At 45.1% G+C, this 24,602-nt stretch overlaps 1 protein-coding gene across 1 annotated transcript in view; it reads right to left on the bottom strand.

Moving 5' to 3' along the window:
• The window catches only part of LOC126235612 (splicing factor 3A subunit 2-like), a 106,011-nt gene that overhangs the window by 2,788 nt on the left and 78,621 nt on the right, over nt 1-24,602 (bottom strand). Inside the window, exon 2 of the mRNA XM_049944324.1 lies at nt 15,971-16,627. Coding sequence (XP_049800281.1) covers nt 15,971-16,627 — 657 coding nt within the window. The remainder of the gene's footprint in view (nt 1-15,970; nt 16,628-24,602) is intronic.

The raw sequence follows: 24,602 nt of genomic DNA, 5'->3' as shown, positions 1-24,602 counted from the left end.
ATGTACTGTGCATCTCGACTACCACTTGAGACATCTGCATTCTGAAGGTAGGTCAGATGGCACTTTTCCACAACTACAGAGTCTTCATCAGCCACTGACTTTGTTTTTGTTGCCCAGCTAGTGCAGACTCTGTTCAGTGGCAAGCAGGTATGGATTTACATTGTAGTGTTGACTTCCCAGTATGTATCTGTCTGCTGGAATGATGAGTGTTGATTGGCAATCATGACCAGACAAACAGAGCTACAGAACTTAACACTGTCCAACTATAGAAACCATTCAAACTTTCAGATTTGTGAGAGAACATGTGAGGCGAGTGATAAAAGAAGAGAAGAGGGCTTCCTGAAAGGAATTTGCAACTTCCTTGATTTCCATTTATTGGTCCACTTCCACTGTGGAAGTTTGGGACTCACTAAGGCAGATTTCAATCAAGGGCAGTACTCGTACCTTCAGATTTGTCAAATAATGGGGCCTTGGAGGACATGTCAGAAGGCATGATCAGGTTTTAGCTGAACACTTTTCTACTGTCACTACATCATCCAGACACCCCCCAGGGGGTCCACAACTCTTTTGTGGACACGTGCGTAGCGAGCACGGGACCCCGAGCTAATGTGGCCCTCCTTCCTTTCAGGGCTGCATACCTTCCCTTCCCTTTCCGCATCCTTCCTCGTCCCCCATCTTCGCCCCCCCCCCCCCCCCCCGTCACCTCTGGCTCTTTCCTTCCCTTTCTCCCCCTCTGGGAGTATGGTTTGTGCCTACGTCCGGAGACGGACGCTCGAAACTGTTACAAATTCCTTGCTTTCTACACTTGCAAGTCTTCGTCATTCCTCTGTCCTTCTCTTTTCCTTCCCTCTTCTCTTTGCCCTTTTCTCCGCTGCGGCGTTTGAGACCCCTCTTCTCTCCTTTCCCTTTCTCTTTTTTCCTCCCTGTGCGTGTCTGAAGGCCGACCCACGCACTTCCATGTGTAGCCGGTAACGGGGTAACGCGTAATTCCCCACCCCGGGTAGACAGGTAGGACACGTACGTACCCCCTGGTAACGGCCAGGCCCAGGGAGGGGTGATTACCCGAGCTGATACCTTCAGAGAGTGCCGATTGGTCCCTCCGTCCGTTTGTCCGGAGGCGTGACCTGAGGTGTGAACAATCACCTAAGGCGCGAGTGCCCTCAGTGAGGGCCCCCACAAGGGAGGAGCGCGCCATCGGAGACGCCGGTAATCATGGGGGATTCTTCCGCAATGGTTTCCTCACCTTCCACTATGTCTGCTCACAAACGTAAGTTCACTGAGTCTCAGCCACAGACAGTAGTTCCATCATTGCCACAGTTCCTTGTTGTTTCTCGGTCTGACGAAGGTCATGACTTCCCCACGATCAACCCTTTCATTATTCAGAAAGGTGTCGACGCAATTGCAGGTCCTGTAAAGTCTTGTTCCAGATTACAGAATGGCACCATGTTGTTAGAAACAGTCAGTGCCCTCCAGGCACAAAAATTGCTGCGCACTTCTCTGCTCCACACCTTCCCTGTCCGGGTGGAACCGCACCGTACCTTAAATTCCTCACGTGGAGTCGTTTATACACGCTCCCTCGATGGATTGTCTGACGAAGAAATTCAGCACTACCTGTCTGACCAGGGCGTAACGGCTGTTCATATTACCGACGTTATTCTTACAGCTGCGGAACGTTCAATACCACGCACCTCCGAATTGCCCCGGCGCCCCCCAGTTCCTTGGTGGAACGAGGCATGCCGTGATGCAATACGTGAGCGGCGACGTGCTCTCCGCGTTTTCCGCCACCATCCTACTTTGGCCAACTGTATCCGCTATAAGCAGCTCCGAGCGCGATGCCGTCGTGTCATCCGCGATAGCAAGAAGGCAAGCTGGAAATTCTTTATTAGCTCATTTAACACCTTCACTCCCTCCTCGGAAGTTTGGAGTCGGCTTCGACGGTTCTCAGGCGCACATAGTTTCTCCCCGGTCTCTGGGCTCACTGTCGCGCATGATACATTCGTGGACCCCGTCGCAATTTCTAACTCGTTTGGTCAGCACTATGCTGAGATTTCGAGCTCTTCCAATTACCCGCCAGCGTTTCTCCCGAAGAAACGTGCAGCGGAAGTGCGACCTCTTGCTTTCTCCTCTCAAAATGGCGAAAGCTATAATACTGTTTTCTCCATGCGGGAACTCCAACATGCACTCTCTTCTTCTCGCTCCACCGCCCCAGGACCGGATGGTATCCACGTCCAAATGTTGCTGCATTTATCAACCAATAGTCTGCGTTACCTCCTTCGCCTTTATAATCGAATTTGGACCGACAGTACTTTTCCCAGATGATGGCGGGAAGCTATCGTCGTTCCCGTTCCGAAACCTGGAAAGGACAAACATCTCCCCTCTAGCTATCGCCCCATTTCCCTCAGGAGTAGTGTCTGTAAGGTTTTGGAGCGTATGGTGAATTACCGTTTAGCGTGGTGGCTGGAATCCCGCAGTCTTTTAACACCTGCCCAATGCGGATTCCGAAAGCATCGTTCTGCAGTTGACCATCTTGTTGCTCTCTCCACTTATATCATGAACAATTTTCTCCGGAAACGCCAAACAGTAGCAATCTGGAGAGAGCATACGATACCTGTTGGAGAACAGGCATCCTCCGCACACTGTTCTCTTGGGGCTTTCGAGGTCGGCTGCCCCTTTTTCTTCGCGAATTTATGGCAGAGCGCACATTTAGGGTGCGGGTGAACACTACTCTCTCCCGTACTTTCTCCCAAGAAAACGGGGTACCCCAGGGCTCCGTGCTGAGTGTTGTCCTGTTTGCCATTGCCATCAATCCAATTATGGATTGTCTCCTTCCTGATGTCTCGGGCTCCCTCATTGTGGACGATTTTGCGATCTACTACAGCTCTCAACGGACCAGCCTTCTTGAACGACGTCTTCAAGGATGTCTCGATCGCCTCCACTCTTGGAGCATCGAAACCGGCTTCCGTTTCTCTCCCAGTAAGACCGTTTGTGTTAATTTTTGGCGACGTAAGGAGTTTCTTCCGCCCTCCTTACATCTAGGTCCTGTCAACCTTCCGTTTTCAGACGTCGCTATATTCTTGGGTGTTATGTTTGACAGAAAACTGTGCTGGTCCTCCCACATTTCCTATCTTTCGGCGCGCTGTCTGCGATCCCTTAACACCCTCCGTGTCCTGAATGGTACCTCCTGGGGACCGAGTGGTCCTTCTCCGCCTCTATCGCGCCTTAGTGTGCTCGAAATTGGATTATGGAAGCATAGTCTACTCCTCTGCTCGGCCGTCTATTCTTCGGCGTCTCGACTCTATCCACCACCGTGGATTACGTTTAGTGTCTGGAGCTTTTTACACTAGCCCTGTGGAAAGCCTTTATGCTGAGACTGCTGAACCTCCGCTGTCCAATCGGCGAGCAGTCCTTCTGAGTCATTATGCTAGCCATCTGTCTTCCATGCCTGCTAATCCAGCCCATGACCTGTTTTTTGACGCCTCCTTTGATGTAGGGTATGCAGGCTGCTCCTCCTCCCTACTACCCCCGGAAGTCCGCTTCCGTCAACTGCTCCATTCTCTTTCCTTCCGCTTTCCTAAAACCTTCTTGACAACTTGGGGTACATCACCGCCTTGCCTCCATCCCCAGATCTGCCTGCTCCGTGACCTTTGTCGATTTCCCAAGGATGGTACCCCTACAGTTGTTTATCGTCGGGCATTTGCTGCTCTATGTGCACAAATGACAGACGCCACATTTATTTACACCAACAGCTCGAAAACATTGTTAGGTGTAGGGAGTGCCTATATTGTTGGCGACACCCCAAATCACTTTAGGCTTCCCGACCAGTGTTCGGTTTATACTGCGGAGCTTTACGCTGTTCTCCAGGCTGTCCACTACATCCGCCGCCATCAGCGGATACAATACGTTATCTGCTCAGATTCTCTCAGCTCTCTCCTCAGTCTCCAAGCTCTTTATCCTGTGCACCCTCTGGTCCACCGGATTCAGGACAGCCTGCGCTTTCTCCACCTGGGAGGCATCTCGGTGGCGTTCCTCTGGCTCCCGGGACACATTGGTATCTGTGGAAATGAGGTGGCCGATATTGCAGCCAAGGCTGTAGTCTCTCTTCTTCGGCCAGCTATTCAATCGATTCCTTTCGCCGATCTACGGAGCGTTTTATGTCGTCGTGTTGTTCATTTATGGCACGCGCATTGGTCAACACCTCCCCATAATAAATTGCGGGAAGTGAAAGCTCTTCCTTGTGCTTGGACCTCTTCCTCCCGAATGCGTCGTCGGGAGGAGGTAATTTTAACTAGACTCCACATAGGGCACTGTCTTTTTAGCCATCGACATCTTTTAAGCGGCGATCCTCCCCCACTCTGTCCCCACTGCTCTCAGCTGTGGACAGTAAGACACCTTTTAATTGAGTGCCCCTATTTTAATCCGTTACGCTCCCGTCTACAGCTATCGCCTGATCTATCGTCGATTTTAGCAGATAACACGCGCTCAGCCGACCGCGTTCTCCAGTTTATTAGTGCCAGTGAAATGACGTCAGTCATTTGAAACTTTTTTTTGGGGACAACCAACCCCTTTCTGTAGTGGATTTTTAAGCCTTCCTTCTGCTTTTAGTTTCTCCAATTTTATGACTTTGTTCCCATTGCTGCTGGTTTTCAATTTCGGTTTTTTACTGTTTCCTAAGTCACGGGCTGGGTGCTAATAACCATAGCAGTTTTGCGCCCTAAAACCAAAACAAAAAACAAAAAAAAATCATCCAGACAAGCTCCTGCTTTTCAGGTGTTCTATAGGACTGTGGAGATGACGAAGCTCAAGTTGTTGTTGCATAATGGGGAAGTCTACATCCTTCCATTTGCCATGTGGGAACTGGAATTAGCTTTGTCTGGAGCTGGAGGCACTGCTCCAGGAACTGATGAGATCCATTATGCCATGCTTCATGTGTGCCCTGAAGTGAAAGGACAGCTCCTCTCTTGTTTCAGTCAGATCTGATTTGATGGTTGATATCCCACAACTTGGAAGGAGACAATTCCATTCTGAAAAGCAGGCAAGGAGTAGTAGTGCCCCTAACAGTTCTTACAGTGTAGCCCTTGCCAGTTGAGTGGTGAATGGGTCAGCCTGTATTAACTACCTCAAGATGTTTGATGCTGTCTGCCATGAGGACATTTGGATATCAACTGGAGCATTTCGGACCAGCCCATTTCAGAGTCTGTGTGCAGAGGCTGGTGAACCACCACTCTAATGAAGGATCTGGATCTATCGGACCTTCATATACACAGCCTGGGATGGAATGCATTGCTGGCTTAGTGTCTTCAAAGGCCCAAAGTGATTTTAAGATTGACAAGGTACAAGGAAACTAGTACACCAGATTATGCTTTTAGAACTTCTTCCATTATATGTATGAACCACAGTTTCATCATTGTTTATGCAAATGGATCCCAGCAAGAGAATAATTTTGGTTGTTCCAGTGTCTTCCCTGATAGGGTTTACAAAGTGCATCTTCTGGAACAAGTTACAAATATGATGCAGAGTTATATGGCATTATAATGGCACTGGAGAGGATTCACAGACATCAATTAAAAGGTTTCTTGTCTGTTCAGCGTTTCATAGTGCACTACAAGCACTTCCCCAAATGGAACTAGCTGATCAGTTAATTCAGCTCATCTGTGACTTCTTACAGCAGGTCCAGCACTGTGGCAAGGACGTGATCGTTTGCTGTGTGCCTGGTCACACTGGGATACAGTAAAATGACATGGCTGACAAAGCCGTCAAGGAAGTATGTCAGAATGGTGCTGCCTGTCAATGTCCCATCCCGTTGAATGCCATCATCTCGTTTTCTGATGGATGCATCGTGTCAGTGGGACACTGAATGTTTGATGTTAGCCTTTCTGCTGGAATGAGGTTCTGCTTACCAGGTTGTGCGATGGGCATAGCCGTTCAACCCATGGCTTCCTTCTCTGGTGAGAGGATCCAACACTGTGTGAAGTTTGTGGTGTGCCACTTTCAGTTCAGTGTAGTTTGACAATGTGTGTCATATATACTGATTGTAGGGCAGCCGTGAATCTCTATGGAGATCTGCCCACCATCCTCGCCGATACTGGTTCCAGTGTTAAGAGTGGTGAAGTTTTGTGAGCTGACAGAGCTCATCCCTCAATTGGTGTGGAAGGGAGGGACACTTTAAAACATTATAAAATGCTCCATATGTGGAGATGGCCTTTGTCCCCACCCATGAGATTGGCATGCTGACTTTCCATCAGGGTGTTGACAAATGTGATGTTGAGCAGCCCTCACCTCAAATAACCACCACCACCATCATCATAAGGAGTGCACCATTTAAATCTGGCAGTAGAAGTTAGTGCTGTAGGAAGTCAACTCGAATGGCTGGTTTAACTTTCTCTGGCACTAGGAATGTCAGACGAGTTTCTGTATCTGTGCCGTGTAGTGTGTGATGGTGATCAGTCATTGGTCACACGCATTTGTAGCAGTGATGGCAACAGTGTAGCAGGTGTGAGAGCAGGTGGTAGAGTACTTACTTACCATGCTGTCAGTGAGGAAATACACATGTAGGCACCTGTTTTGGACAAATAGTTGGAGACCAACTGCCCGTCAAAATGTTCTGTCATTACTGTTTCGTTGTGCTGTGTAGAGGTGGCTCATTAATGAAGATCAGCCTGATGTCAGGTCACCGTAGAAGTTTTGGTAGGCATAGGGTTGTCTGCAGCACAATGAATGCTGCCCAAATCTTGTGGGGAAACTGGCAGTAGCATAGTTTTGTTTTGGGTGTGGAAACAGATGGTGCACTTGCTCAGTGCAGCTTATTTTATATGCAGTCATGACAGTGGCCATTTGGGAGGGTGACACTCAGCCGTCATGTTTGGTGATTTGTCTGCTGGATCTGTGAAAGGTGCTCAGGGTGGTAGATGTGGGGGATGTGGCAGAGTTTGGGTGAGTCCAGCCGCCATCAGGCTCTGTGGCTGTGCACAGTGTCATAGCAGCTCATCCAGGATCATGCGTAATTGGTTTCAGGGCAGGTGTACTGCACGTTTACTGCTATGTTCCACTGTCTGTTGTCAATTAGAATGCAGTGTTGTGATAGTGCTGCATTTTGTCAGCCAGTCGAAGTTTAAGCTCCAGTGTTGCCTCCTCATGCACTACTATTGCTGCTTGTACGTTCTCTGGAAATATTTGGAGCCTAAGTGTCCATGAGACATGATCAGGTAGGAGTGTTGGGTTAATTGGAATTTGCATGTGGTGCCAGGACAAAGACAGTATGCTATTGGCTAAAGAAGTCACTTTGATCAGGAAATGTAGCTGCTGCTCTTGGGTCCATGTTAGTCTGTGTAGCACTGGTGTCTCAGCAGACTTGCATGTGTGAGAGGCCAGATGTCCAAAAGCAAGTCGCTAATAAGGTCTGCACTCTTTCCCAGGTGGTTAAGACAAGTGGTGAACTTCTTGTCATCTGCAATGGTGCCACTCGCTGACATCAAATGCTTACGGAGGGCCAAACACCTTGCAGGAGAAAAACGGTAGTTTAGGATGGTGGTGGATGATATGATGGTTGTCAGTGGTTACAGTGTAAGGCACCGCTGTGAGATGGGCACGGCGCAATGCTGGATTTGGAGGAGTGTCAGTGTGTGCGGCAGGCAGTAAATGTGCCTTTACATAGGGCTGTGCATGATGAGGTGGATCATGTGTCAGTGCAGATAGTGCCAGCATCACAAAGCAATGTGTGTGGAACTCACATGGTTGTTTGAAGAGTATTTGTATGAGTCAGTGAAATTCTGGGGCCAAGTTGGTAGATAAGACTTTCCTAATGTCCGGTGTCTGAGACGGTGGGAAATGTGTGACAGGGTGCACTTGATATCCTCGTGTAGCCCATTTAGTATCCAGCAGCACTGTGTGTGTCTCTTGGAGTTTGTGCAGATGTGCAGTCATTGATGGTGTGGCTGCCGTGGGTGTGACATAACCCGAACAGGGAGCCAGCTATCTGACCTTCCCGAGACAAGGTCACGAGAAACATATTTTCGGAGGATGTAGTTGCTTTCAGTGCTGGCTGTGGGTGGTTCAAATGGAAAGCACACTGCTGGATCAGAAGTGAGATGCTTGTGAGGCCCAGTGTGGCTGGGATATGAGTGACATTATAGTATCTCTCGCGGAACTCATGATTAGTCACAACGGGTGGCACAGGATTTGGAAAATTGGAATGCCCATGTACTGAAATGTGATGTAAATCTGGATCCTGCAGTCTGTTGGCAGATAGGTGATGAAACAGAATGAAGTAGTGGTATGGCGTGGGCCATTGTTTGTAATGGCACTGTGGGAGAAGTCTGGTTCAAATTATCAATGTGAGTGTCATAATGCTCGTAATCACTAGTACTGCAGCAATAGATGTTTTGCCCTGCATGATATTTGAAGCCACTTAGATTAACATACATTATGGTGAAACTGGCTATTGTTTGTTGTGACTCGCTGCTGCAGTATTGTATGAAATACAAGGGATGGATTCACTCTGTATCAAATCTGGAATGTTTATTATGGAGTCACTAGATAAATTCGATACTTGTTGTGGCACAGTTTGTGTTTGGCATTGGCAGTGATGTGAAGTTTGTCTGAAGACGTGTCAAACAATGGTGGCGATGTTGCTATGTCATTGGCCACTCTACTATCGTCCAAGCCCTGGTGGATGTTATCGATTTTGTACACGGGATGTTCATGGAATATATGAGCTCTTGTTGGAGATGTTGTTGACTTCACTGTAGGAACAGTGAAGTTGTACCATTTGTTATGGTAGCATTCCCAATCGCATAAATAGCACAGCATATTTACAACTTAACAGCAAAACAGTGGCCCATTGTGGGAGTTTGGGGTCACATCGATGGGAGATGGGGTGCCGGCAATATGATAGCAGAATAGTGGTCTGGTGTTGTAGACCAGATTTCCATCCTATTTATTAGTAGTACATATATGTAACATGCGTAAGTGTTAGGAGTGTACAAAGCATACCAACTCCTGCTGCCTCATATGAAGCAACCCTCATTTACACAGTCAGAGATGTTATTTCACCACATATTCTCTTGTGTTTCTCAGTAATTTGGCAGACGGGAAAAATACTGTCCCATTTTAATACCCTTCTGTTCTTCAGTAAGAAATATTTCCAACAGTACCTCAGTCTGTTTGTTACTGTTTGTTACTGTTTGTTACTGTTTGTTACTGTTTGTTACTGTTTGTTACTGTTTGTTACTGTTTGTTACTGTTTGTTACTGTTTGTTACTGTTTGTTACTGTTTGTTACTGTTTGTTACTGTTTGTTACTGTTTGTTACTGTTTGTTACTGTTTGTTACTGTTTGTTACTGTTTGTTACTGTTTGTTACTGTTTGTTACTGTTTGTTACTGTTTGTTACTGTTTGTTACTGTTTGTTACTGTTTGTTACTGTTTGTTACTGTTTGTTACTGTTTGTTACTGTTTGTTACTGTTTGTTACTGTTTGTTACTGTTTGTTACTGTTTGTTACTGTTTGTTACTGTTTGTTACTGTTTGTTACTGTTTGTTACTGTTTGTTACTGTTTGTTACTGTTTGTTACTGTTTGTTACTGTTTGTTACTGTTTGTTACTGTTCGTTACTGTTCGTTACTGTTTGTGCGTATATCTTGTATCCAGAGTTAAGAAGACTAATATCTCAATAATTGTCACATTTTCTGTGATCTCCTTCGATTTAATAATGAGATAATGCTGTTTGCAGATGTTTCAGTACTTCATTGAAACATTTTTTCTATAACCATGTAATGCTTCGATCTTGTAGCAAATGTATTGTATAGATTTCTCCTTGTGTCTGTCTTTTTATTGTGTTTTGATTACTGTCATAGCTAAGAATGCCCCTCTATATTACAAAACAATGATCAGTTCTAACATTATATCCTCTTTAGACTATGGTGTCTTCTATAAGTGGGATGGCTTTCTCATGTGCAATAACATACTCTGTTATAGATCTAGTACCCCTAGTACTCCATGTAATTTTATGAATATCTCTATTTAAGGGGAGAGGGGTTGTATTAATTGTCATTCTTAAGTGGTTGAAGGCAGAAAAAATCTCTCGGCTGATATACATTATTGTTTTTAGTATGTTCTCCATGTGGCCCCACTATGCCTTTAATGGCAGATTTATCTACTTTGCATTGTAATCTCCAGCAATTATTAAATAATATGCTTTAGGTATTCTATCAATCATTGTCGTACATGCATTTGTAGGCTGTATTCTCACCTATAATATTCACCAACTTATCCCAGTGTCTTAAACCTTAAGTATATCAATCCTTAATTTATGGAAACATATGAATTTAACCAATTTGATTGTAACTGCAACTCCAGTTCTTGCCTGTTCAGTTCTACTTACTCTGGTATATTTCATAATATAACAACTAATTTCTTTAGAGATTTGTAGTTCCTTCTTTGTTTCTGATATTACAACTATATCAGTTTTTGGAATGTTTAATTCCCTCATTATATGTTGTTCGTTTCTGCTTATTCCTCTAACATTCCATATTGTTATTTTCCTTATTTTTTTTTTTTTTTCACTCCCTATATTATTTTTTCCTCACTCGTCATTGTCATAAGTGTTTTTTGCTACTTGATTTTTGTCAGTAGTGTTGTAATTCCCCATTAAAAGATACAGACCTGTAGCCTGGTATCAGGGCTGCCACATTTGTGTGTCCTAGTACACCTGCTTTTTCTCTGGGGTTCTCTCTCCTTAGATGGCTGCCTTCACTACAGCTATGGATTCATCTCTCCAGGTCTTGGAGGGACTCCTTCCCTGTTATTAATCAAGGTTGACCCCTGCAGGAGGGTCTGTTTCTCTATGCTTAAGACAACCTGTCTCCCCCTGCCCACCACTCCTACATTGTGGACCGGTCTTCATCTGATTCATAACCATAAGACCTGTCCCGCTAGGGTGGCCCTGCCAGTAGCTTGCACTCCCTCCAATATAGCTATCTGCATCATAGCAGAGCACACAAACTTCCTTGCCATAGTTAGGTGGCTGTCCCTGAGGAGATATTTAATACATATTTTTATTTTTCTTTATTTTCAGATATGCCACGAGACATATTATACCATTTCCTGGACGGAATGCCACGGAGGTGGAAGATGGTGGCACAGCAGTGGCGGCAGTGCATTGGTAACTACTACTACTACTACTACCACCACCCACCACCAACCACCACCACCACCACCACCACGAATGCTATTATTATTGTTATTATTATTGTTGTTATTATTATTTTTATATTTCTTTCTTTTCTCAGACGTTATGTCTGGTTAAAAATTGAAAGTGACACGGACCGTGATCAAGCATGACTTCCTTTTAACTGAATGGTATATGTCCGCCCCTCGTGGTCTCGCGGTAGCGTTCTCGCTTCCCGAGCACGGGGTCCCGGGTTCGATTCCCGGCGGGGTCAGGGATTTTTCCTGCCTCGAGATGACTGGGTGTTGTTGTTGTCGCTTTCATCATCATCATTCATCCCCATTACAGTTGGAGGAAGGCAACGGCACACCACCTCCATTAGGAGCTTGCCTAGTAAGGCGGTGCGGGTCTCCCGCATCGTTCCCCTATGCTCTGTAAAGAAGCAAGGGACTTCATTTCCATTTCCATATGTTACATTGCATTTAGGAACTTTTGGGTAATTGAACATGTATCAATAATTTCAGATTTCTGTAGTTGTACATACACGTTTGGCTGTAGCTGTATTGTGTTGATGTACTGGTGGATATTGTGTGGTATGACTTGTGTAGTTGATAGTATAATTGGTACAATGTCAACTTTATCCTGATGCCACATGTCCTTGACTTCCTCAGCCAGTTGGATGTATTTTTCAATTTTTTCTGCTGTTTTCTTGTGTATATTTGTTGTATTGGGAAGGGATATTTCGATTAGTTGTGTTAATTTCTTCTTTTTATTCGTGAGTATGATGTCACATTTGTCATGTGTTGTTGTTTTATTTGTTATAATGGTTCTGTTCCAGTATAATTTGTATTAATGATTCTCCAGTACATTTTGTGGTGCATACTTGTATGTTGGAACGTGTTGTTTTATTAGTTTGTTGTATGGCAAGTTGTTGATGTATTATTTTCGCTACATTGTCATGTCTTCTGTATTTGCTAGTATTGTACATCCGCTTGTGATGTGATTTACTGTTTCTATTTGTTGTTTGCAAAGTCAGAATTTATCTATTGTGGTATTGGGATCTTTAGTAATATGCTTGCTGTAATACCTGGTGTTTATTGTTTGATCCTGTATTGCAATCGTGAGTCCTTCCGTCTCACTGTATATATTGCCTTTTCTTAGCCATGTGTTGGATGCATCTTGATCGATGTGTGGCTGTGTTAGATGATACGTGTGCTTGCCATGTAGTGTTTTCTTTTTCCAATTTACTTTCTTTGTGTCTGTTGATGTTATGTGATCTAAAGGGTTGTAGAAGTGGTTATGAAATTACAGTGGTGTAGCAGATGTATTTATATGAGTGATTGCTTTGTGTATTTTGTTAGTTTCTGCTCGTTCTAGAAAGAATTTTCTTAAATTGTCTACCTGTCCATAATGTAGGTTTTTTATGTCTATAAATCCCCTTCCTCGTTCCTTTCTGCTTAATGTGAATCTTTCTGTTGCTGAATGTATGTGATGTACTCTATATTTGTGGCATTGTGATCGTGTAGGTGTATTGAGTGCTTCTAGGTCTGTGTTACTCCATTTCACTACTCCAAATGAGTAGGTCAATATTGGTATGCCATAAGTATTTATAGCTTTTGTCTTGTTTCTTGCTGTCAATTCTGTTTTCAGTATTTTTGTTAGTCTTTGTCTATATTTTTCTTTTAGTTCTTCTTTAATATTTGTATTATCTATTCCTAGTTTTTGCCTGTATCCTAGATATTTATAGGCATCTGTTTTTTCCATCACTTCTATGCAGTCGCTGTGGTTATCCAACACGTAATCTTCTTGTTTAGTGTGTTTTTTCCCTTGACTATGCTATTTTCTTACATTTGTCTGTTCCAAAAGCCATATTTATATCATTGCTGAATACTTCTCTTATCTTTAGTAATTGGTTGAGTTGTTGATTTGTTGCTGCCAGTAGTTTTAGATCATCCATGTATAGCAAATGTGTGATTTTGTGTGGGTATGTTCCAGTAATATTGTATCCATAATTTGTATTATTTAGCATGTTGGATAGTGGGTTCAGAGCAAGGCAGAACCAGAAAGGACTTACTGAATCTCCTTGGTATATTCCACGCTTAATCTGTATTGGCTGTGATGTGATATTATTTGAATATTAAGTGTGGTTTTCAAATTTTACATTACTGTGTTTAGGAACTGTATCAACGTAGGATCTACTTTGTATACTTCCAATGTTTGTAGTAACCATGAGTGGGTACACTATCAAAAGCTTTTGGGTAATTAATGTATGCGTAGTGTAGTGACCTTTTAGTTTTAGCTTGATACATCACCTCTGCATCTATTATCAGTTGCTCTTTACATCCTTGTGCTCCTTTGCAACAGCCATTTCGTTTTCATTTATAATTTTGTTCTGTGTTGTATGTGTCATAAATTTCTGTGTAATGACTGAAGTTAATATTTTGTATATTGTTGGTAGGCATGTTATGGCGTGATATTTAGCTGGGTTGGCTGTGTGTGCTTGATCTTTAAGTTTCAGATAAGTTATTCCTTGTGTAAGTGTATCAGGGAATGTGTATGGGTCTGCAATGTAACTGTTAAATAGTTTAGTTAGATGTGAATGTATTGAGGTGAACTTCTTTAGCCAGAAATTTGCTATTTTATCTTTTCCAGAGGCTTTCCAATTGTGAGTAGAATTAATTGCTTGGGTGACTTCATGTTGCAAAATTATCACTTCAGGCATTTGTGGTATCATCTTGTATGTGTCTGCTTCTGCTTGTATCCACCATGCATGTCTGTTATGTTGTACTGGGTTTGACCATATGTTGCTCCAGAAGTGTTCCATGTCTGTTATATTTGGTGGGTTGTCTATTTTAATATGTGTGTTATCTACTGTCTGGTAAAATTTCTTTTGGTTTGTGTTGAATGTTTGGTTTTGTTTCCTTCTATTTTCAGTTTTTTGCATCTTCTAGGTTGTTTGGCCAATGCTTGTAATTTCTGCTTCTTTTCATCTATCTGCTCTATCGCTTCTTGTTGTGAGATTTTACCTAACCTTTTTCTATTTTTGTCTGATATTTCATTTCTTATAAATTGTGTTAGCTGTCCGATGTCTCTTCTCACTTTTTCTATTCTGATCTGTAGCCTGTGTTGCCATGCTCACTTTGTGGATTTCTTCTGTGTGTTGGTTGGTTCTGATCTCTGCCTAGTGTGTATATTTAGTGTAGTAAGTGCTCTTACATAAACCAGTAGTTGTAACTCTTCCATAGTTGTTTTTAATTTATTTTGTTGTGTATGATTGTGTTGATAGTTGTTGTTGTTGTTTCGACTTGTGGGTTATTTGGAGATCTATGCAAGAATGGTCTAATGTCTGTATTTGTGTCTTTGTATTTTATGTATGTCAGCTGAAATTTTTCTTCTATATCTAACACGTGTGTCACTTCGTGTTCTATTTGTGGTTGTTCCGGTGGCTGTCTTAAGCTTACCCTGCATTTTGCATTGCCATCCAGGAAATGTGGTGTCCAGCAATTTGGCCCCCTGCCTGTTGTGGCTACTGAGATTATTTTAAGATTCATACTGAATACTGACTGTGAGAGGGTATCAGTTGGAGTTTGTTGGTGTCTATACATAGTGACTTTGTGTCTGTTTCTTTCCTAGTCTTGATAGACTCCAATGCCCATAATCCTCTGTGGGGTGGAACAATGATCACCAGCCATGTTAAAGACGTTTAAACTTTACTGGCATGGCTCAATCTTTGCCTCTTGAGCTCTGGTCCCTCCATACACTTCAGCATGGCAACTTACTTGACCATTGAATTATCATTTCACAGGCTTCATCTTCTATCATCTATCCACGGGGGGGTCCACAGTGACCTGTGTGGTAGTGAAAACTTCCTGATCTTTCTGTCCGTCCCTTAGCATTGCTCCCCTGGACACACTGCCAGATCAGTTCTATGTAGTGTTGACTGGGGAGGGTACACATCTGCTGTAATTTTAAGGTCCCCATCACGGGGATGTATTGATACAGCTGTACACCACAGAACTGCATGAAAGCAAGCCACCCCTTTCCCTTTGGAAGATAGTACCCTGGTGGACTTGAGATCACTGTGATTTGTAGAGATCGTGGGTGGGCTCTCAAGCACCATAAGTGGCACCCTCCACTGGAGTTTCCCTTTGCCTGTAAATGGATCCCTGCCCACATCCACTACCTATTTAAATGGTGAAAGCAAGAGTCCTGGAAATTTTAAGTTTCTGTCATTGGATCACATACCTCTCCATGACAGGTTTAGGCAAAGACAGATGCTTCTACAGCTTCCAGTCCCCTGCAGGTGTACAAACTATTTCCTTAGATGGTGCCATTTATACTAATCGAGACACTGTTGCTGAACAATTTGCTGAGCATTATGCTTGCTCATCTGTGCCCAAGAATTACTGCCCCACATTTCAGCTCATAAAATAGTGGCTGTAGGGACTACATGCCACCTTGAGCCATATAATGTTCTAATTAGTGAATGGAAAGTCTCCTGTGCACTACCCCATAGCCTTGACAGAGCCCAGTGTCCAGACTGCATCCACAACCAAATGCTTAAACATCTCTCAGTGGATAGGCTGCAACACAGCCTTGCCCTCTTTAATTGGATTTGAACTAAGGCGGAGTTCCCATCTCAGTGGTAAGAAACCACAATAGTTCTGGTACTGAAACTGGGTAACAACCCCATAGACATGGACAGTTAATGTCCAGTCACTCTTACCAAAGTTACCTATAAGTTGTTCAGATGCATGGTGAGCAAGCAATTGTGTTGCATCCTTCAGTCTCAGGGTGTTTTGGATGCGCGTCGGGCTGTTTTGGATGCGCGTCGGGCTGTTTTGGATGCGCGTCGGGCTGTTTTGGATGCGCGTCGGGCTGTTTTGGATGCGCGTCGGGCTGTTTTGGATGCGCGTCGGGCTGTTTTGGATGCGCGTCGGGCTGTTTTGGATGCGCGTCGGGCTGTTTTGGATGCGCGTCGGGCTGTTTTGGATGCGCGTCGGGCTGTTTTGGATGCGCGTCGGGCTGTTTTGGATGCGCGTCGGGCTGTTTTGGATGCGCGTCGGGCTGTTTTGGATGCGCGTCGGGCTGTTTTGGATGCGCGTCGGGCTGTTTTGGATGCGCGTCGGGCTGTTTTGGATGCGCGTCGGGCTGTTTTGGATGCGCGTCGGGCTGTTTTGGATGCGCGTCGGGCTGTTTTGGATGCGCGTCGGGCTGTTTTGGATGCGCGTCGGGCTGTTTTGGATGCGCGTCGGGCTGTTTTGGATGCGCGTCGGGCTGTTTTGGATGCGCGTCGGGCTGTTTTGGATGCGCGTCGGGCTGTTTTGGATGCGCGTCGGGCTGTTTTGGATGCGCGTCGGGCTGTTTTGGATGCGCGTCGGGCTGTTTTGGATGCGCGTCGGGCTGTTTTGGATGCGCGTCGGGCTGTTTTGGATGCGCGTCGGGCTGTTTTGGATGCGCGTCGGGCTGTTTTGGATGCGCGTCGGGCTGTTTTGACAAAGACTACTCATTGCTGTTAATTTGGTTCACAGGGATTGAATCATCTGGATGACCTGTGCATGTCTTCAGCACCTGATGGCTGTCCTTTTGACCTGTAGAAAGATTGACATGGCGTCACTACATCCCTTACTATGTTACACAAGGGAAGTCTCTGGTGTCAACTCTCAGTTTTTGTCAAGATCTATCTGTTGCACTGCACACTCTTGGTTCAAGTGGGTGCTTTACTCAGTACCGCACAATACACCCAGAAAATGGGGCTCCACAGGGTTCTGTCCTGTACTGTCTCGTGGCCAACAATGGTCTAGTAGTGGATGTGGGGTCTTTGGTGTTGCCCTCCTTATATGCCAACAATTTTTGCGTTTATTGTTGCTCTTGTGGTATGGATGTTGCTTACTTTGCCTACAGGGTGCTATATGAAAGGTGCAATAATTGGCCCTCACCAATGGCTTTCAGTTTTCAGTTTCCAAACTTGTCATGCACTTCTTTCGCTTTCATACTTCCCAGCCACACCCAGAGCTTAACCCAGACCATCAATTTCTACTTGTAGTTGAGGTGCACCACTTTTTGGTATTGGTCTGTGATTTGTGATTGATGTGGCTTCCCACATTCTCCAACTTAAGCAAAAGTGCTGGCAACACTTCAATCCATTCCACTGGCTCAGTAACATTAGTTTGGTAGCAGAGAGCTCTATGGTTTCACATATGTACAAAGCCGTTTCTGTCCATCTTAATTATGGAAGCCTTGCATGTGGTTCAGTAACACTCTCAGCATTGCAGATAGGGGACCCTCATCAGGAGCCTTTCAAAATAGCCCAGTGAACAGCCTACTGGCCAAGGCTGGACTCCCTCCATTACCTGTCAGACACCAAAAAAGCTACTGAATTACATTATATTATTCAAACTCCCATAACTGCAACTGCCTCCACTGTTTCATCTGATCAGGGAGACATAGCATCTGCCCCCATGGCTTGTACCCAGAACTCGGATTTGTCTGTCTCCTTTTGTCCAAAAGATTCTTTTTGGCCCATGATTTTTGGCTGCCTGTTCTTGACTGGCCTTAAGACATATCACAGCTTGGATGTGGTATTCACTGATGGCTCAACAGTTGACAAAGCGGCTTTGCAAATACACATGCACAGTGTAATGAACTATATTCTCTTCCAAATTGCTGTTGTGTGTTCACTGCTGCATTAACGGCTGCTAAACTAGCCCTTAGCCGTATTCATTCTTGCACTGGCAAAAGTATCATAATCTGCAGCAACTCCCTGTGCAGCCTTAAGGCTATAGAATAGTACTAATCTCCTCACCTGCTAATTATGGCTATCCAGAATCTCGTCTTGGAGCTACATCAAGGTGGATGGCCAGTTGTTTTCACTTGGACACCCAGTCATTTTGGGATTTTTGGAAATAAACAAACTGACCAATTGGCCAATTTGAGTTGTAGAACTGCACCTTTAGTCATTTATATGTCATAGATTGCTGGAAGCTGATTCATGGCCACATTCTGATGTGAGGATCCCCCTCATTGCCAATGTAGAACCCACCTTTTGTGGCCACTTACTCACAGACTGCACAAATTTGGCTGCTTTGAGGTGGTATCGTAATCTCCCTAACACACTACCTCTAGTGCTAGTAGACAGCACCAAAGTGGCTGGCCTGGTGTTAATGTTCTGCCCATGATGGTGGTATCTATTCGTCCCCCTCGTGTAGGGCTTTTTGCTCTCATTGATTACCTGAGGGGGTGGTGGAGGTCTTGCTGCATCCTCCCATTGAAAGCTCGGTTTCTGAGTAAAGAGCAGTTTAAACAGATTATTCGATTGCACCTGAATAGGCAGCTCTTTCTGCTCTATAGATGAATATCGTAACAGGGACTTTCAAATGGGCTTAAGTAAAAATGTCAGATTTCAGTGTTGTTAACACTTCATCACAACAGTCACTGTTAGGTATTTTGTCTATGATAAATCTATCAAAATTGCAGAAATGTTTCATGCTGACAGTGCATTAATTTTGTAAATACAAGCAGTTCAAATTTAGTGTAAAGTACTGTCATATTTTGACAATCTCCTGACAAATGATTGGTGTATCAAACATTCAAATGTTTTGTGTTTGTCATACTTTGTCTTGTTCCACACCCATGAGAATTACCCCATTTTTGGGGCTATGGAAGGAAAACTGAATCTGATCTAATCACTAAGTGATGAAGTTGTCGGTTATTGGGCTTAAGTTTTGCCATGTGTATTTTTATTTAGCAGTGAATTTAATATATGTTGAGAATCATGATATCAAATGATCTAATAAAATTGAAGTGAAAAAGATTGTCCACAATGTTCATAGATGGTGAAAACGTACAGGGTGAACCAGAACTCTTACAAACATATAGACATTGTTTAGGATGCTGTCTATCCTGGTACAAAGGACCCGCAGTCTTCAGTCACTTGTTAGAGTAAATTAATTTCTTTGGATTGTTTCCCATATTGTCTTTGTTTCTGTGAAAGACCTTAACAACAATTATTCAATGAACACTCATACCACACACACTCCTATTCAGATGATCACATGCCTTATATCATACTTACACATTTGTAATATGAAGGTTGGTGGCATTTCTAGAGTTCCCCATTCTTATCCTTCTCATTGTCAGCTGGAAGTCCCATCAACACACATCTAACTTCCTCTTCTCCGCGTCCTGCAGAAAAACTGTTTCCTCACTCCGAATCGGTTAATAGTTTTGCACATTACTTCTATGATCCTCCCTGAAAGTGATTCTACTGACTCAATGTGCTTTTTTGACCAACCATCTTTCGTGTTAGGGTGCCACTGGTAAAACTAGACGTTCAAATTTTTGAGCTTTATTTAGTCCAGGGGCGGGCAAACGTTGCACGTGGCTCATGAGCGCACAGCACTGCACGTGTGCTGCACGTGTGCTGCTCGCGTACAATCGTCGAATGGGGCAGTTGGCGACAGCCGACAGGTTGCTGCAGTGTAGTGCCAAGCTAAGCTGTGGACGTTGATGCGAAGCGACCACTACGTAGTGAACGTTGTATTTCAAGAACCGGAAAATGCTGAGTGAAACAAGGAAACGGAGAAGTGGAGATTTGCTATCTTTTAAAAAGTAATGGGAGAATAATTTTTTTCTTTGTGCAAAAACGTGAAAATTCGAAATGTTTAATATGTGGCAGTATTCTCGCTGGTCAGCGGAAGTTTAGTATTGAAGGCCATTATAATAAATTTCACGACAAGTACAAATTATTGTCGGATTCTGAGCGGATGGTGAAATTGAACTTAAGAAGAGCGATCTGACGATACTAGATGAATCTGTCGTAGTTGCTGTGGTCACGAGAGATCTGCGACTTCCTTTCGTCATGTCTCTCGTCTAACTGGTATAACATTTTATGGAGCACTGTTTTCAATTTTTGAGGACGACAACAATAATAGCCCCGCGGTACATGCAAGTTACAAGATTGCGCGTAATATAGCGAGAGCTCGAAAACCATTTGCCGAATTAGTAAGTGTCGGTTAAGAGCAAACATCAGTGATGAAAATTTAAGTAACTGTTTGTGTTTGTTTGTCTGTATGTAGAAATCTTGTACCACTCCGCCTGTGATAATTAAATAAAAAGTGTCGTAGGTAATAGGTACTCTTTCAAAACACGACATCTTTTAAGCACTCCTACTAATCTTATTCCTTCATCAATAAAGCAAGCTAGGAAACAAAACGCATTGCAGAGGAAGGAGCGGACTGAAGGTATTGTGGGGACGGGAGGTAAGCCGGTGGTCAGCTCGCCCCTGTGTGCACGCAGAACACCTGTTAACTGCCCACCCCTGATTTAGTCCTTCAAGGCAAGCTGCTCTGCAACCCATCTACCATCACTGAGCGATGTGCAAGCACATTTTGCATTTGCAATGACCAAATTTAGCAGCAGCCTTCAAATATCTATGTATCAAAGGCAATGGACTGAGCGGACTGACTGGACTGAGCAGAGTGAGCGGACTGAATCATTGTCCAGCCCAGACCACTAAGGATGGAAACTTTAAATTTGAAGGTGGTGTGGATCTTTCACTGTAGGCATTGCTTAAGAGAAGATTGGCTGAAATTCCACTCCTAAGGGTGTGAAATAGGGGATGAAAATAATTAAGGCTAAGTTTATGAAAATTGGTATTAGAGTTCTGGGTTAGATATAAAGAAATAGCTGATACATAATGAAAGTTCATATGGAAAAAGCATGATCAACAAATCTTCAGACTCAAGCTACCAGAAATGCCTTTCGATAAAAAGTACGTTCTGAAAAGACTGTACTTACATGGTGTTAATTTGCACGAAATGCTTGGACGGTGTTGCAGTCTGAAAACAACATAAAACATAATTTGATTAAATGAAAACAAAGTCTCTGGAGGTCCACAGTCTATCAGAGTGCAGCAGATGGAGTTGAGCTGTTCATTAGTAAATACATACACATCCTCCGTTGCTTCCTCTGGAAAAAGTCAAGAGACTATCTTATACTGGGTTTACAGAAGTGATAGGTACATTCAAGTGTGTTTTTGCCTCCTTCAACTTGGATTGTGCTCAACTACCACTGGTTTGTAAGGTATCCATCTCTGTAATGCGACATAACTTCCAACAATGTGGCTAATTGCCACTTAAATACCTAAACTGCTTCATGCCTCATTGCTGCAATTGTTTCTGCCATTTATGTAGCCTCCATCTGACATATACAAAAATTAGGAAGGCATAGTGCTGCAAGTACACAGCTGTAGGCATTAGGTAAACTAAACTTTGCGCCTTATAATGGCCCACCTAGATTAGGTACATTGCTTTGTTTCATGGCTAACCCTACATGTAAGTGACACTGCCTTTGTACAGGCAGCATGTGCCCAGATACATTGTAAAATAGTGGCATCTTACAGCCTGTAAGTTTCATTCCTCAGGTTTGCTCTCAAAATGGGACAGGTGAGAAGGCTCCTGTGGTTTTACAGAAGTTCCTTCCAAATTTGTCTGATTGAATCTCCTTATATTTGTGACCACAGCACACAAAATGAAATCCTACCAAAGATGCAGTCACCAACCATTAGCACCACTGCTAGGTGTAGCAGGAGTTGCAACGTTGAACAGTGTGGAGCTCAGAATGTAGACGGACATGTCACCTCAGGTAGATGTATTCGGCAACTCAGGTGGTAGATAAGTGAAACAGTTAAACAATGTTGAATATCTATTGTCCACAAAATAGGACCTCAGGAGCTTCATCGATGGGGCAGCTGGTGTGAGCAGGGCAGGTGGAAGCACAGCACTGTGGAATATACTAGTCAGCAGTCGGCACACAGTCTGTAGTGGGTTGGCTCGGCAGTTGTGACATTATGGGGCTGGTCGTCCGGTCTGTGTCAGCACTCGGCCACAACTGTACTGATCACGTAATGCTGCCACCTCTACTGACCCCCCTGCGGGTCCGGGGATTAGAATAGGCCCGAGGTATTCCTGCCTGTCGTAAGAGGCGACTAAAAGGAGACCATCCCCCTCACGGGGGTAGTTAGCGCCTGCGTCCGGAGACGGACGGTTTCCCGACCTATAATCGTGGTCTTTTTGGTTTTTCACTTCTCGTTTCTTCATTCCTTTTGTTGGTTCCTTTCTTTGCTCTTCTCCACTTCACTGTCTTCCTTACTCTTTCCCTTGACTTCTCCTTGCCTTCTCATTGCCTTTTTCTCCTTGCCTTCTCATTGCCTTTTTCTCCTTGCCTTCTCATTGCCTTTTTCTCCTTGCCTTCTCATTGCCTTCTTCTCCTTGCCTTCTCCTTGCCTCCTTCTCCTTGCTTTCTCATTGCCTTCTTCTCCTTGCCTTCTCTGGTCTCCGCCTCGGCGTTTGAGACAGTCTGTCCTCTTTCTCCCTCTCTCTTCTTTTTCCTCTTCTTCCTTCCTCCCTGTGCGTGTCTGAAGGCCGACCCACGCGTTCGCACGCGTAGCCGGTGACGGGGTAACGCGTAAGTCCCCGCCCTGGGTAGACATGTAAGGCACGCGCGTACCCCCTGGTAAAGGCCAGGCCCGGGGAGGGGTGATTGCCTGAGCTGATACCTTCTGACCATGCCGATTGGTCCCTCCGTCTGTTTCTCGGGAGGTGTGACCTGAGGTGTAAACATTCACCTAAGGCGGGAGTGCCCTCTGAGAGGGTCCCCACAAGGAAGGAGCGCGCCATCGGAGACGCTGGCAATCATGGGGGATTCCTCCGCAATGGATTCTACTCCATCGCTTTCGACTTCGACCCACAAACGGAAACGTGACCAGCCAACAGTGACAAAAATACTACCGCCTGCCCCACAGTTCCTCGTCGTTTCTCGATCTGAGGAAGGAAAGGATTTTTCCTCTGTCAACCCTTTCGTTATCCAGAAGGGCGTCGATGCCATAGCTGGATCTGTCAAATCTTGTACCAGATTGCGTAACGGTACCCTATTACTCGAAACTGAGAGCGCCTTTCAGGCACAAAAACTGCTTCGGGCCACACTCCTTTACACATTCCCTGTCCGGGTGGAGGCTCACCGAACTTTGAATTCGTCTCGTGGTGTGGTCTATACTAGATCCCTCGACGGCTTGACTGACGAGGAGATTCAATCTTTCCTCGCTGAGCAGGGCGTGACGGCTGTCCATAGGGTCATGAAAAAGGTCAACAATGACCTTGTACCGACCCGGACACTTTTCTTAACCTTCGATAGTGTTAAGCTGCCATCGCGCATCAAGGCGGGCTACGAGGTCATTTCAGTTCGCCCCTATATCCCGACACCTACGCGCTGCTACCAGTGTCAGCGTTTCAATCACACTCGACAGTCTTGTTCCAATGCGGCTAAATGTGTCACTTGTGGCAGGGATGCCCATGAGGGTGACTGTCCACCTCCGTCTCCTCGTTGTGTGAACTGTCAGGGTGACCATGCCGCATCCTCCCGCGACTGTCCTGTCTATAAGGAAGAACGCTGTATCCAGGAAATTCGAGTCAAAGAGAAAGTGTCCACCTCGGCTGCTCGCAAGCTATTGGCTAGTAGGAAGCCCACGCTGCTCCCAGCGGGGAAATACAGCACTGTCCTCGCCTCTCCTCGGACTACCCGGGAGGTAGCAACCCAGACATGCGATCTGACCTTCAGCACCACGGTCGTCCGTTCGGCCAGTGCTAAGATCGCGCGGTCGACGTCTCCTCTTCCTCCCATCACCCCACAGACACCAGCCACTTCCTCAGCTTCTGCTCAGTCGAAGACCCCGAAGTCAGATGCACGGGCCTTCAAGAAGGAACCATCCCGTGCAGACTTCGTCCGTTCCTCGACCTCCCAGCCTTCGACCGGTACTTCCACCAAACGTCCTTCTAAAAAGGCGCATAGGAAGCACAGTTCTCCTTCTCCGCCGCGGCGCCTTTCTTCTCCTGCGCCACCCAGCGGTTGCCGCCCCAGGCCGTCATCCGTTTCGCCTGGCCGCACCGCTGGTCGCCGAACATCTGGCCGTTCACCGGCGGAGGAAGCTCCCCCTCCCGGCCATCCTCCTGAGATGGCCGATGACCCTATCGACCCCATGGACGATGACTGTCTGCCTCCTGCTAGCGGCGGCAGTGCTCGCTCGAAGCCAGGCCCTAAGCGGCCTTCGAGGTGACCCCTTCTCTCATCTTCCTTTTCTTACGATGGCACTTATTAACTGGAATATTCGCAGCATTCGCTCCAACCGAGAGGACTTGAAGTTGCTGCTCCGCTCGCATCGTCCGCTCGTCGTAGCCCTCCAGGAAACGAAGCTACGCCCATGCGATCAAATTGCCTTGGCACACTACACCTCTGTGCGTTTTGACCTACCCCCTGTGGTAGGTATCCCAGCTCATGGAGGGGTTATGTTGCTGGTCCGGGATGATATTTACTACGATCCCATCACGTTGCACACCGGCCTGCAGGCAGTTGCCATCCGCATTACTCTCCCCACTTTTACGTTTTC

Source organism: Schistocerca nitens, chromosome 2, assembly GCF_023898315.1.
Source record: "Schistocerca nitens isolate TAMUIC-IGC-003100 chromosome 2, iqSchNite1.1, whole genome shotgun sequence".
Taxonomy (NCBI): domain Eukaryota; kingdom Metazoa; phylum Arthropoda; class Insecta; order Orthoptera; family Acrididae; genus Schistocerca; species Schistocerca nitens.
Note: the sequence above shows the minus strand (reverse complement) of the source record. Positions and strands in the feature narration are given on the sequence as shown.